Raw genomic sequence first — 13,760 nt, 5'->3', positions numbered from 1 at the left:
AATTCAGAGGCCCGATTGGGGAACGAGCCATCCTGGCTCCAGGGAAGGCCCAAGCATGGCCTATTCAGAGACCTCTGCATAACAGCTGATCACCTAGGATGTCCCAGAACTCGATACACACGCCTCTCTTTTATTGGATAGAGCCCAGGAACCCTTTGCTCCCAAGGCCACTGGTGCAAGTTCAGATGGGAAGAAGTCCCTTCCTAATTGCTAATTGGCTACACTGCCTTATTCACAACTCCACACAATGCCTGGAAGCCCTGCGCCCACATAGGGCGGGAAAGAAAAGGCGGCAAAATTAACAGGCCTGTTTGGAGCGCAACACATTATCTATTTGTAGGAAAATTAAAGATTTGCTCTTCAGATGTAGGGGGCCATGCTCTTACCAGGCAGCTGGCAAATGGGAGAGATTGGAAATGATTGAATAGATCAAATTATTTAAATGAGAAAAATAAATTCGCACACAGCCTAGCCGCTGCCCGGTGACAGATCCGTTTATTTATCTACTGTATCGGTACCGCTTTGTCTCTGTCAAAAAGGTCATTAAACTCGCCTAGCTGCGTAATTCGCAGCCTCCTGCTCCTGCCTCGCTTCACAGCCCTTCTCTTCCCTCAGCACCCAGCGTCACTTGAAAAAAAAATTTTATTATTGGTAATAAACATTTCTTTTTAACCCTTTCGCCCTCCCCCCCGCGTATCCTACCCTGTCCCATGAACAATCAGTTTCTCTGTATTGTTTCTCAGGAGGAATCCGGGAGGGGGCTCCAGTTCCTCCCGCATAGTTGCGGAAGAGGACTGAGAATCCAGCGGGCTCCAACTCCAGCGGCCCTCGGAAGCGAAGGCTTTGGCGATTTTTCTCAGTAGTCCTCCTACTGATGGTGCGTGGTTAAGTCCTACCTTCCACGCAGAGGGTCTGGCCTGGTGTCTCCCTCCCGGTTAGTTTCTGAAGCTCCGCATTCCCTAGTCCAGCTCCTACAGTTCTCTGATTTCTACTCCCAACCCCACTCCCCAAACCTCCAAGCCCTGGGCCAGCCCTGCTTTCCCATGGGCTAGAGATCAAGAGTGAAAAACAGCTCCAGGTCAGTCTCCTGCCGCCGCCGTCCAGCCAGCGTCGGCCGCGTGGGAGCTGAAAGGCGAGGCTCCGCAGACGGCAGGCTCCGGGTCTCGCGGCTCCCGGCGGGCGCGTCTCTTCCAGCTGGTCGGGCCGCTGGGTTGCCGCCGTCTCCCAGCTCGCGGTGCCAGCTCCGCCGCTTTACGCTTGGCTCCCCGGCTCAGTGCCTTGCCCTGGGGGCGGCAGGGCAGATGGGGACGTCTCAGCTGCGGAGGATAGTCTCCATCCTCCGGGTGTCCCCCCTCCCAAATCCTGTCCAGGGTCCCTTTCCCCGCCCCCTGCGCAGGTGTGAGCGCGCGAGTGTGCACCCGGGCGAGTGTGAGTGGGAAGCGTGTGTGCGCGGGGGAGTACGCGGAGGGAGCGCGGGCGGCGGGCGGCGCGGGAGGCGGGAGGCAGGGCGCGGGGGAGGGGGCTGGGAGGGAGTGTGTGCGCGCGTGCAACTCCACTCCGGGGCTTTGTGCGAGCCCGGGCGATAGCATCAGCGGCGGCTGGAGGAGGAGCGGCCGGAGACGCGTGCAAGCCCGCCCGGCAGCCGGGGCAGGTGGGAAGCCCGCGCGGGAGCCGAGCCGACGCGAGCCGGAGACGCAGCAGCCGAGTCCGAGCGGAGCCCGGGCGGAGCCCAGGAGCCTTCGCTCGCGGGCGGCCCGTGGGCGGCAGCCGAGGCGGGGCGGGCGCCGGCGGGGCGGCCCCCCAGTAAGATGTGCGCAGCGCCGCGGGGCGCCCCCCACTCGCAGAGGCGCTCCGGAGCCGGGCGGCTGGGCCAGGCGGCGCCTCGGGGGCTGCTGCGCGCCCGCGCCTAGAGCTGCCGCCCCAGGGAGCCCGCCACGGCCGCGCCCCGGGCACGCTCGGTGGCGCCCAACGATGACCGCTCCCTGGCGGCGCCTCCGGAGTCTGGTTTGGGAATACTGGGCCGGGTTCCTCGTGTGCGCCTTCTGGATCCCAGACTCGCGCGGGATGCCCCACGTCATCCGGATCGGTAAGGGCTCCCCTAAAGCCGGGGGTCTCTGCGCGCTCGGGTGGGGACGGGAATTGGGGAGTAGTGGTGCTCTGAACGTGATCCGAAAGATTGTCCCAACCTCCCTCTAGGCTGCAGGGCTCGGGTGTCTTCTCTTAGAGGGGGAGGACAAAGTTCCAAAGCCCGGGTCGCGGGGCCTCACGGGGAAGAGGCAACCGGGCCGCGGTGGCTAGGGGACCTGGATACGCTCCGGGGTAGGCGACGCGGTGGAGTGTGGCGAAGATTCTAGCCCTAAGCCAGCGCCTTGGGGGAATTTCGCCGCGACTGCTGGCAAGGATGGCCGCAGACCTAGTTCTGGGACTGGCTTCTGCGCAGAGTGGGAGCCCTGGGGAAGGCGCCAACTTCGCTCCCCCCACGGGCACCTCGCTAGAGCAAGGGGTACAGGGGATGGATTCGCCGGATTAGGATGGCGGATTTCCTTGCCCCTAGTTGGCCGAGGCGCGGGGCAGGAGAGGGTCAGTCCCCTGCTTGTCGCTAGAGCAGGTCCCCCAGGCCCAGGCCTCTTTCGATGAGGAGTAACGGAGGCTGGGAAAAGGAAGCTCAAGAGGCAACCCTGCGCAGCCGGGGACGGCAGACGAGGGTTGCGAGTGGCTTTTAAAGTTAGCCGAAATCCCTCCGCAGCTGGCGGCGGCTGGCGGTCTGCGCGCGGCTTTTTGGGGCTCTGGCTTCTCGGCTTCTCTCACCGCTGCAGATTTCTTACTCTGGGCTTTAACTTTGTTGTGGCCGCCGGAGGCACCCTGCGTGGCAGCTCTCAGGGCTGGGCGGGAGCCCACGCCAGTCTTTAGCCCACTCACTTCTCAGGGCTGAGCTAAGCTGGGCTACCCAGGAGCCATCGTTACCGTGGGCGGCCCGCACCAGGCCGGAGACCTGGGCAGCTCGGGCTCGCGAGACACCAACATCTGGTGCGCAGCCAACCGAGCTCTACCGAGACAGGGCAGCCTTCCTCCTCCTCCTCCAGGACTCTCTTCCAGGGGCTGCCTTTGCTTCTGCAAGAGCGGACTTTGGGTGGCCGGCGGTGCGACGAGGATGCAGGAAACTCGGGCCAGGCTTGGCTTATGGGTACTTGAGGTTTCTCCTAGGAGGCAGTCCTCTCGTTCACTCTACCCGGAGCCACATCCTCTTGAACTCAGCTTCAGAACGGGAACAGAGAACGATCCTCAGATTTGCAGATGTTGAGGTCTTCCAGTGCCTATACAGTCCGATTCCGGACCAGGATGGGCAGGCAAAACACACCCTGAGGCTCCTGTGGGGAATCTGGGGACAGACCTCACAGTCAAGTTTAACCCTTTGAAGCCCAGGTGTCTGGGCTGCCACGAATGTTTCCTGTCTCTATTACTGCCCCAGTACTGGCTTGGCCACCATTCTAGTTAATCGTTTAGTAGTGGGCCACCGCTTTTTTAATTTTTATTATTTCCTCTCTCAGTCCTTGTGGTTTTGGGGGACCTTCATGGTAGAGTGTCCTTGAGATAGAAAGGGGACCTCGAAGGGTGCTGTGTTCCCCTCACCCCCATGCTTTGCAAACCTGTCTTCCTTGGTCTTCCCCCTCCAGAGGGTGGGGTGGGTGTGTTTCCAGTCCAGTTTCAGGAATGGAAATTTTTGGAAGCCTAGAGAGACAGGAACGGGTTAACCACAGCCTCAGAGATATGGGCTGCAAATGGGCAGGGTAACTGGTCCTCACCTGCTCTTGCCACTGGGACAGTATATAGAGGTCTGTTCACTGCCCGGAGAAAGAACACATTCCAAACCCATCCCTTTGACGAGTCACAGTGTAATAGCGCAATTAGGGACGGCAGAGCCCCCTCTCTTCTAATCTTCTTCATATTAAGCCCTAGGATTAATTAGCGTGTCTGCCCAGACCATTTATATCCAAGAGCCCTGCCCTATTTGACTCCCAGCCCGAGGACTGGGGTGCTGTACTGATGCCAAACGTGACTACTGGAGCAGGGCCAGCTTTGGGTGGAGGATGGGAAGGATTTGAGGCCTCTGGGCTTCTTTGGAGCTGCCTGTCCTAGAGCTTGAAGTTGAACCTCAGCTGGAGGTAGAGCACCAGGAAGCGGGAAGCAAATAGTGAGGAGGAAGAGGAGGAGGAAGAAGAGGAGGAGGAGGAGGAGGGGAGGGGAGGGAAGACATGGTGCAACCCAAAGATACTACTGCCTTGGCTAGGCTGGATGCAGTCTCTCTATCCCCATCTCTGGGATCTGAGGCCTCTCTCTTGGCTGGGGCTACAAGGGATCGAGGCCCTGGAAACTGAGCTTCTCTGAAGCATGCTGGGTGCTTCTGCTGGAGCGGCTGGAGCGTGGAGCCCGAATCCCTCCTCCAGCAGCCAGGCGTCGTTGCTGAGCACAGGACCAGAGAGGGTTTACCTGCAGGTGCAAGATGGGCTCTCTGGCCTGGGGAGGGTGTTCCCCGCCCCTTCTCTTTGTGCCTCTTTTGGGGGCTGAATTTCCCTCGTAGACAAGGAGATGGATCGCTCAGCAGTGTGACAGAGTGTTCAAACAATCTGTCTTGAATAGATGAATTGCACTGCTCTGTCTTTTTGTAATTGTGTCTATCAGAGGGAGAGGTCAAGGCATTGATTGCTTGGATGGTTTGCAAGTAACAAAGGAGAGTGAGGGAGAGAGAGAGTAATTGGATTGTAGTCTGCGGGAAAAAATGATCATTGATTATTTTATATGAATATGTGGAAGATGTATTCTGTGTGTGATTATCAAGGGCTGCCATGGAAGAGGCATATTGTTCTGCATTTTACTATTATTGTCATCATTATTGTTGTTTGGATGGATCCAGGTCTTCAGTTAGGATAAGCAGTTAGACTCCGGGCCTTGTCAGCCAAATGAGATTTAGTGACCTTCCATTGGGGACTTGGATTTATAGGTTTATAATCTACAAGCTGCAGAGGAGGGGTGATGGACATAGAGGACAGAGGCTTGGATTTCCTCTTCTTTCTGCTCTTCCTGAACTGGATCACTTTGATAAAATCCTATTCTTCTTCTTCCCACGTTTGTGCTCCGTTTCCCCATATGTACACAGTTTGGTTGACATCCTAACTGTGGTGTCAAGTTCCCTTTAGAATGGACTGCCAGGAACGGTTATCATCAATGCAGGTCTCCTGCTTATATCTTTCCTAGGATTGAGGGCTTCTTGGAATCTGAAAAAGGAGCCTTGCAGTAGTGACAGCAGCTGAGGAAACCTGGAGAGTCGTGTGTGTGTGTGTGTGTGTGTGTGTGTGTGTGTGTGTGTGTGTGTGTGTGTGTTGAGGAGCTTGGTGGCTGGCCTTGATATCTGGCCAGCCAGTGGGGGGATTCAAAGCCAAATGACTGCAGAGACATAAAGCAGGTGTAAGGGGGTGGGAGGGAAGGGTGCGCCTGGCTCTGCCTTCTTGGAGGCTTCACAGTCAGGGCAGGGCTAAGCTGTTTCTGAATGTACAGGGTTCCAGCAGCCTTTCTCAGGACAGTGGGACCCCCCCCCCCATGTGCTCCTCCTTTGATCAGATCATCCAAATTGTCCCAAACACCTGTCTCTCGAGTTTGAGAGTCACTGCGTGTAAAACAATGAGGAATTCTCTTGACTGGCGATGTGCGGAGACATTGCGCCTTGTAAGAACAGACAGCCTCTGAATGAAGATCAATAGGCACCCTCCCCCCAGAAGTAAATAGCTTCAGACAAAACCTGGGAGTGGCCCAAGGGGCCTTGGAAAGTGATAACTTGAGGAATTTCTGTTTCACTTTCCAGCCCAGCTGCTCCCGCCAGCTCTGGCTTCTCCTTCTCCAGCTGGAGTTTCATTTCCCACTCTGTGCTCAAGATGCACCCGAACAGAACAGTCGTTTGGCCTCAGGCTGGTCTGGGGTTTTCAGTTTTGTTTGGGGTGGGCCAGGCTGGGCTAAGCTTTTCCAAGGTCATGGGCATCTCCCTGTGACTGAACAGGATGGGCTGAGTTTAGAAGTCTAGCCCACAGTGCTGTTTTAAAGGTGTCTCTCTGGGCTCCTTGCCCTTGCAGAAATGCAAGAGTGTTTGGCTCCCTTTAGCATCTTTTGTAAACACCCTCCAGCCCCCACTGTGAGCCTCTGGGGCAGGGGACAGTGATCTTACAGGCACCGTGGTGTTCTAGCATTGGGAAGTAGAGTATCCTGCAGAGACAGAAGGTCCTGGTAATCCTGTAGGCATTAGAACTGCCCCTCCTCAGGAGGCAAGGCCTAGGAAGGGAAGCTGCAGGCTGGAGCGGGGAGAGATTTGTGCTTTGTGGCTAGGGCTGATTCTGATGCACTAGAAGCAAGGCCTCCCTATCCTCTCATGGTCAGCCACTCCTCTCTCCCTTCTGCAGCTGCAGCCTGAGCCCAGTCACCCTTGCTCAGGATCTGCTAGAGGCAACTGAGCTCTGACACTTCAAAGGGTCATGTAAAAGTGGGTAAGGGATGGAGGTCCCCAGAATCTGCCTGGCAACAGAACTGACATCCAAGAATAAGGTCTATCTCTGGAGCCTGCAACCAGAAGACCTTAGTGTGTCATCCAGAGGCTAGAGAGGAGGGCCCGAGAAGGTAGAGTCCCCCAGAGGGCCAGCCAAAGCCGGTGCCTTGGCCTTGGCCTGGAGTGTTTTGCTTCCAGGTGCTGATTCCCCAGCAGCAGCAGCAGAGGGCAGTGTGTCTGTGTTCAGATGGCCACTGAGTCTCCTGCCTGGGGCCCCACTGAGTCTGGAGCGGCATCAAAATAATAAAGCAGCAACAATACTGTGGCCATAGTTTATTGAGCACTTAATAGCTGCCAAGCTGTTTGGAGTGCTTTCCAAACAATGACAAGTAGCAGAGAGATAGTAAGTGCTCACTAAATGTGGCTGCCGCATTTTCGCCATTATCTGATTGAGCCTCTACAGTCCACTGCTGGTTGGTGCTGCTCCCCATTTTGCAGACAAAGAAACTAAGCTGGGTGGACTCACGTGCCCAGAAACACATGGCTAGTTCCTAGTAGACACAGGACTTGCACTGCGGTCAGATAGCCTCCAGATCTGGAGCTAGCTGGCTCGGAGCTGGCTGTGTAGTTTGAAGATAGCAATAATTTATAAAGGGGCTAAATGCAGGCCCCGTGGTTCTGGAAGCTGAGCGAGGTCTGGCTGGGTGGTTCTGGGGTTCTGGCAGGCCTGGAATGGTTTTGGTGCCTTGTTTAGTGCTCATCAGTGATCCATGCAGTATCAGGCTCTCCTGGCTGATGAGCCTGACTGATGAAGTACTGTGAAAACGGGTGGACGTCCAGGGAGATACACACTCATATGTTTCTCTAGTCCACCTGGCTTTGGCCTTTTGACTGTCCAGAGGCTTTAATTCAAGCCCCAGATAAAGGCCGGATTTGTCTGTGGTTGAGGCCAATCTACTCACAGAAATCCCTCTGCTTCCCAGGAGTTTCCCAGGATATCCTCAAAGACACTGTCAAAGCTTTGAGCCCTGAGGGCCCGGTGTGTATGTCTCACCTCCAGCTTCTATCACCCCTGAGCTGGCAAAAAAGAAAAAAGAAAAAAAAAAGATATGTGGTAGACGAGCCCTCTTTGTTCTTTCTCCCCTGCCTCACCTCCCATTTCCTACCCCGGCCTCATCCCCTCCCTTTCTCCATCATCCTTTCCAGGCTACTGATAGTTTGTATGTTGTTCTATTTTTAAGCAAGAGTCACATGTCCATCTTCTAAATGGAGCCTATCTGGTTTGAAACCGAGATTGGTGGGCAACGCATGGGACATAGTGGTTGCTGTCAGCAACTGCCGCTCTGCTCATGAATGGAGGAGCTGTGTCACTTACTGCAGCAGTGACACATTTAGGATTGGCTCGGACAGAGGGGTCCTCACATTGTCACTGTCCAGCTTCCCTGTCTGCAAGGGGGAGAAATAGAGAATGCCTGTCTCTCAGAGTCAGATAATTGTGATGTCGTTTCAAAAGGCATAAGTCGGTCCCACAAGCAGCATTAAGTCTTTGCTAGTATTCCTGTAGTCAGAGACCAGTTCAGAGCCTGGAGTCTGGTGAAGTTCCCCAGGATTGGGGGTTGGGGTAGGGTGTCAGGATTTAAGGAAGCTCCCAAAAGATGAGGACTTTGAGCTTGCCTCAGTGATGCAACAATGAGTGCCTCCTTAAATCCAGACTCTCCCCTACTTCTGGGTGAGCTTCAGACTCCACAGTCCTTGTATTTAGAGATGCTTAGCTGCCAGACACAATCCTAACCAATGGGGCTTGGAGAGGTGAGACTGGAGGAGGGGCCAGGGAACTGGAGTTGAGGGGAAAAGGCGGCTTGATTTTTGTTGGTCTTTCCTTTTAACACATTTTACAGTGTGAGGCCTCAAAGCCCTCTGTGCCACCCTTCCCCCCAAATGACTTGGTTCTGTTTCTCTGGAATCACCTCCGGAGTCCAGGCGATCCCTCCTGCTGGCGTTTTCATCTCCTCACAGCTCAGTCCCAGCACCGGTTCCTGGCTCTGCTCCTTTTAACCTTTATATACCGAGTGTTACTGACCTTGACTGTGGCTAGGCTCCGGAATGGATTTGGGCTTTCTCTAGTGCATGTGATTCTGCCATCTGCTTTACAGAAGGATCTGCCCAAGGTTGCCCCCAGCCACCTTCCCCACATCACTACCAAAATGGATGCTTCATAATGATGTAGTCTATGGATGATAAGCTAGTTTTTTCTTTATGTTTTTCACACAGAAGCCAGCGTGGGCCTCGTGGGACATGCCTGAGTTTACTTACGGATTTTTTTTCCTTGGCACCTCCAAATAAGGGTGTGTCTGGGTTTGACGAGATGTAGCTGATTGGCGTTTCAGTGTGAACCTACTCCTGTGTGCTTGCTGCATGACCCGGGCTGAGTCACTTCCCCTCTAAGCCTCTATTTCCTCTCTAGCTGAGATAGAAGTCTTAACATGGAGTGAGAGTCTAGTCTGTTCTTTCTGACCTACAAACATTATGTATGGCTGAGCCTTACAGTTCTGCCTTCACGGGGCTGCCGTGTGGACTAAAGGTGATAACATGTGTGGATCTCTTTGTATGGAGCCTAACGCTTAATAACAGAGGAGGAGGAGGAGGAAGAGAAGGAGGAAGAGGAGGAGGAGGAGGGTTCCCTGGGGGTGGAGGCCGTGTCTCTGCCATCAGATGTGGCTCTGACACTCTGGGCTTTGTGTGTTCACCCTGAAGCTGATGCTTCATGCGGCTCCCTATGTGTTCTGCTCACTGCACACATACCAATGTGCCCCAATGTGGAATGGGCAAGTCCAGCTGCCGCCGTGCCAATTACAAGGGCAAGAGAGGAGCCCTTCCTAGGACACTCCTGGACCATTATTTATCACACACCTGCAGCCTGGGGCGCCGCGTTTGCATTTGCATCGATTTAATTGAAATGCTTTTTTAAAAGCCTGTGTTGGGAGCTGGGAAGACCCAGGAGATGGGGATGGCAAGCTCTTGAGGGATTAGCCTGAGGAATTCTGGTCAGCTAGCCCTTCTTAAATAGGGTGTTCAATGCTTGTTTCTTGGACGGACGGGTCGGTAGGGACGGGAGATGGTCTGTGGCTGAGTCAGAGGACAGACGTTGCTGGCTCTGAGAGATGCCAGGTAACACGAAGGCAAAAGCTGGGGAGGGGGTCCTCATGATGGTGTGAGGATAGGAGATAATGAACCCAGTAGAACTGGGGGGGGGTGTCAAGCCTCTACTCCGATTCTTTGGTGCTGTACTGAATGGTGGTTAAGGACGGCAGAGAGAAAAGGAGTAAAGTGCCAAGATCCCTGTTTGTGTCAAGAGGGTTCCAGTCCATAGGAGACAATTAAGTCTCCTGCTATTCAAGACAGGCTGCTGGTAGAAGGGGTTTTATAGAGTTCTCAGAAAAACTGCAGGAACGAGCTCTTTAAATATGGCTACGCCGGGGACCTCTGCAAAGCCCCCCTGCCTCCGCTTTGCAGAACTGAATGCGCTATTCCTAAGAGCTGCCCAATTGGGCGGAAAAGCGGGAGCGGAAAGCCAAGGACTTCCCAGGGCTCCAAGCATCCCATTTCCTGTCTCCAGTGAAGAAGCAAGCTGCAGAGAACTCCAGGGGTCACTCTGGGCTTCTGGTTCTCCTGTATTAGCATTCACCAGAATCACTGAGAACATAGACAGCCAGGACCCCAACCCCCAAAAGGTTGCCACTCAGCTGGTCTGGGGTGAGGTCTATGGAGTTGCCTAAGTGAGTGCTACTGGCCTGAGGATTTGCTGAGCCCATCTCTACCTGAAGACCATAGGCAGTCTCAGGGAGGTCGCTGCTTCTAGGGCCCACCTGTTCTTTAGTGCAGCGTTGGCTGCAGATGGCCCTCCCTCAAGCCTTAACACACATCTGCCTGCAGTTCTGGGGAGGTGATGGGACCCTATCTCTGGAACATGAGCTCTAGCATCCAACTATCTGGCCTTAAAATCCCTTCCTTCCTTCCTTCCTTCCTGCCTGCTTGCCTGTGTGAAGTTGGATGACTCATAGTGGAGAATCCCTCACCTGTGAAAGGGGAAAAGTCGCTTTCACATCATAGGGTTTTGTGAGAACCAGCTGGCCTGGCATACTCGTGTACACACACACACACACACACACACACATACACACCAAAACAACAAAGGCAACACAAACTTTTTCTATTGATCATTGTGGATAAGTTTACAGGTTCTTGAATCCAAAAGACTAACTTTAAAGGCCATCTTTGTGAATTCCAACCTGTGTGATCTGGGCAAATGGTTACATATCTCAAAATACTATTCACAATGATCATGCCTATCTCCTGGCATCTGGTAAGGATTGGGTGTGTTAATGCACAGGAAGCGATTAGAATTCCCCCCATGTAGGCATTCAGTAACTGCTCTCTATTGCTCTTGCTGTTAGATCACCCTGAAACCGACTGAAGTGGGCTACCTGTCCCACCCTGACAAATAAAAAGGATTTTCATTGTCCCGAAGATGCCTAGCTCCACCAGCGCATGTCTGCCTTTATACCGATTGTTTATTGAAATCAGTAGGATTGAAGTCAGATCCACCTCTCTGGATCTTAGCCTTGGCCTCTGATAATGCAACTCCAGGTTACTTCAGACATTTCTTGTTTTTGGTTTTTGGTTTTGGTTTTTCGAGACAGGGTTTCTCTGTGTCGCCCTGGCTGTCCTGGAACTGACTTTGTAGACCAGGCTGGCCTCCAACTCAGAAATCTGCCTGCCTCTGCCTCCCGAGTGCTGGGATTAAAGGCGTGCACCACCACCACCCAGCTAGGGATCTTTTTTTCTTTTGATACAGGGTCTCACCATAGAGCCCAAGCTGGCCTTGAACTCATAGAGCTCCACCTGCCTCTGCCTCCAGATCAAAGATATATGCCACCACATCCAGTTGGTGAAATCTTACCACAGAACTCACTGCCAGTCTAGAACCTCCTTCGTCCTCAAGGCAGGGTCTGTCGCTTATCTCCTGCCTTTGAGTCTTCCTGTGGTTTTTCTCTTGTTCACTGTTGGTGGACCACCCAAGCCTGTTCCCACACCTCCCATCGCAGAAAGTGGGTATAAATGTCACCATCCCCTTCCTCTGTGGCTTCCTTCCTGGGGTCTTTAGAGATGATGTGCCTGTGGGCTGGAAGTAGGGACCCCTGTTCAGAGCAGTAAAGTGTTGGGGACTACCTGTCATGTTGTGTAGCATGCTACATGCCATCAGAGCCTGGGATGACAGGCCTTCCCTTTCTTCAGCCATGTCTGTTTTGCTGCAGGACTTGGCTGACATCAGTGCCTGGCAGTGGCCAGAGTCTCTGGACTCAGGCACGGCTCATCCTCACCTCCCATCCCCTCTTCTTCTCCAGCAAATGCTTGAGGTCTCCTAGAATGTTCTGCTTCTCGGCCCTGACCCCTGACATCTGCCCTGCTTTTGATCTGCCCCACCTCTCCTTATACTCGCCTCTCTGCCAACATGTCTCTTCCTCCAGGAAGCCTTTCTTGATCTTCCACTGCCTCCTGCTAGTCCTCCAGAGCCTCCTCTCACTGTCCTGGGTGAAGTGCTCGCTGTGTTGTTCTCAGTCACTGTAGAGATAACAAGCACGGGGAGGGGCACGGGGCACTCTCTGCTGTACTCTGTATCCAGCACAGTGTGTGCCTGGCCCATCATAGAGGATGAGTAAACACTGGGCGAATGATGATGGTCACGTGGACAGAAGGCCACCTAACTGCCTTGTCATTCAGTTCATTGCCTTTCCTATCTCATCCCTGAGGATTTAATGAGCAACCTGCCTTCTTCACTCAAGTCAGGGTATTTGTGAGGCCTCTGGTATTCTCCCAAGTCTCAGGTTGGTCTCTTCTATAGCAAGACCTTCGTCGTCTAGTCTACTGGGTTACACCGGAGTGGCTGGGGTCAGTGAACCCTTCCTTTCTAAGCCCAGGATTAGACAGACATCCCATCCATTGTCTGGTTCGTATCCTGATGGCTCTCCCCTTGAGAGAGACACAGTTGTCCATTTCCAGAAGAGAGTGAGGATGCAGTCATGACCCCTATGCCTTTCTGACCTCACCTCTCTCCTTCCCACTTGCTCCTCGGCATCTTTGCTTCTCTCTTGGGAGCCACTCTAAGGATATGAACTTGTGTCGTCTGGTCCTTAACAGGTTGATCACTCAAGGGCGGCTGTCAGGCAGAGTTACGGCTGAGCCACTTGCACCACTGCCAGTCTCCCTTCTTTACCCCCTCTCTGGATCCTGCTGGGATGTGTAGACAGCAGACTGACAGCTGAGGTGTAACGTGGAGGTGAGCCGTCATCCTGGAGACTCAGGGTGAGCATCATTCTCTTTGAGAGCTTTAAGTGTTCGTATGTGTGTACATGTACCGTGTATTCGCCAGAGATGTCCCAAGGGGGTTTGCTTCTGTAGAGCCAGCTTACCAAGCGGAAGCTTGGCAGCTGTTCCTTGTCCCAGGCCCAGCGTGTGACAGCAGTCTTCCCTGATCACTAGGGAAACAGGATTTTGGTGATGGTCTCCCTTCCTGAGTGTCTAGATGACCTGTCTGCCACCATGGTATAGCTGCGAGTGATGAGTTCATGACATAACACCCCCCATGGCCTTCACAGACATAGCAGAGGAGAACAGCCCCCTTCTAGAGCTAGGCCCTCCCATTTTCTCATGTCCTTCCTTAGGGAAGCAGGCAACACTTCATGAGCAGCAAGAGCCTGTTGCTGACAAGGCCATTTTTCCTCCAGTTTAATAGAGGTGACAGCCGTCTATTTTAGATGTCTCGTAACATCGAATCAGTAAATAAAATATGGGGGAACACTCAGGTTAAACTGAATTACAGCTGATCCCTGGGGAGCGAGGGTTAGTGAAGCCTCTGTCAGGGAGATTGAGGCCCTGACTTAAGAGAAGTAGAGCCTGGGTCTCCCAGCTGAATCTGGGAAGTCCTTTTTTTAACATGGGAGGAGACTAGGTCGTAGTGTTTGATGCTATCAGGGTCCAGGGAAGAACCAGACCACTAGTGGAGGTATGGCCAGTGTTGGGATGTCGTGGATAAGGATACTGAGGATGCGAGAAGTGACCTGTTCTGTGCTTCTTGGTGAGCTGTGTTGAAAGCAAGGCTGGGGCATTGACAACTAGTCCTGACCTCTGCACACAGAGAGAATACAGATTGGGTGTGTAGTGTTGATGAAGC

General features: G+C 53.7%; 1 protein-coding gene across 3 annotated transcripts in view; it reads left to right on the top strand.

The window, feature by feature from the left end:
• The first annotated feature begins 1,880 nt into the window (after positions 1 to 1,880).
• Positions 1,881 to 13,760, top strand: part of Grik3 (glutamate ionotropic receptor kainate type subunit 3) — a 219,619-nt gene continuing 207,739 nt past the window's right edge. For 2 of the 3 annotated variants that reach the window (XM_021159766.3, XM_021159768.3), the window contains exon 1: positions 1,881 to 2,086. In XM_021159766.3, the coding sequence (XP_021015425.1) occupies positions 1,972 to 2,086 (115 nt within the window). In that variant the 5' untranslated portion in view covers positions 1,881 to 1,971. Of the gene's footprint in view, positions 2,087 to 12,825; positions 12,893 to 13,760 lie in introns of those variants that run through there. The other variant, XM_029476815.2, reaches the window with a different exon arrangement.

This window comes from Mus caroli, unplaced genomic scaffold (genome assembly GCF_978045245.1).
Source record: "Mus caroli unplaced genomic scaffold, Mus_caroli_1 scaffold_6, whole genome shotgun sequence".
Classification (NCBI taxonomy): Eukaryota; Metazoa; Chordata; class Mammalia; order Rodentia; family Muridae; genus Mus; species Mus caroli.
The sequence above is the reverse complement of the archived record's forward strand: the minus strand, read 5'-3'. Positions and strand labels throughout refer to the sequence as shown.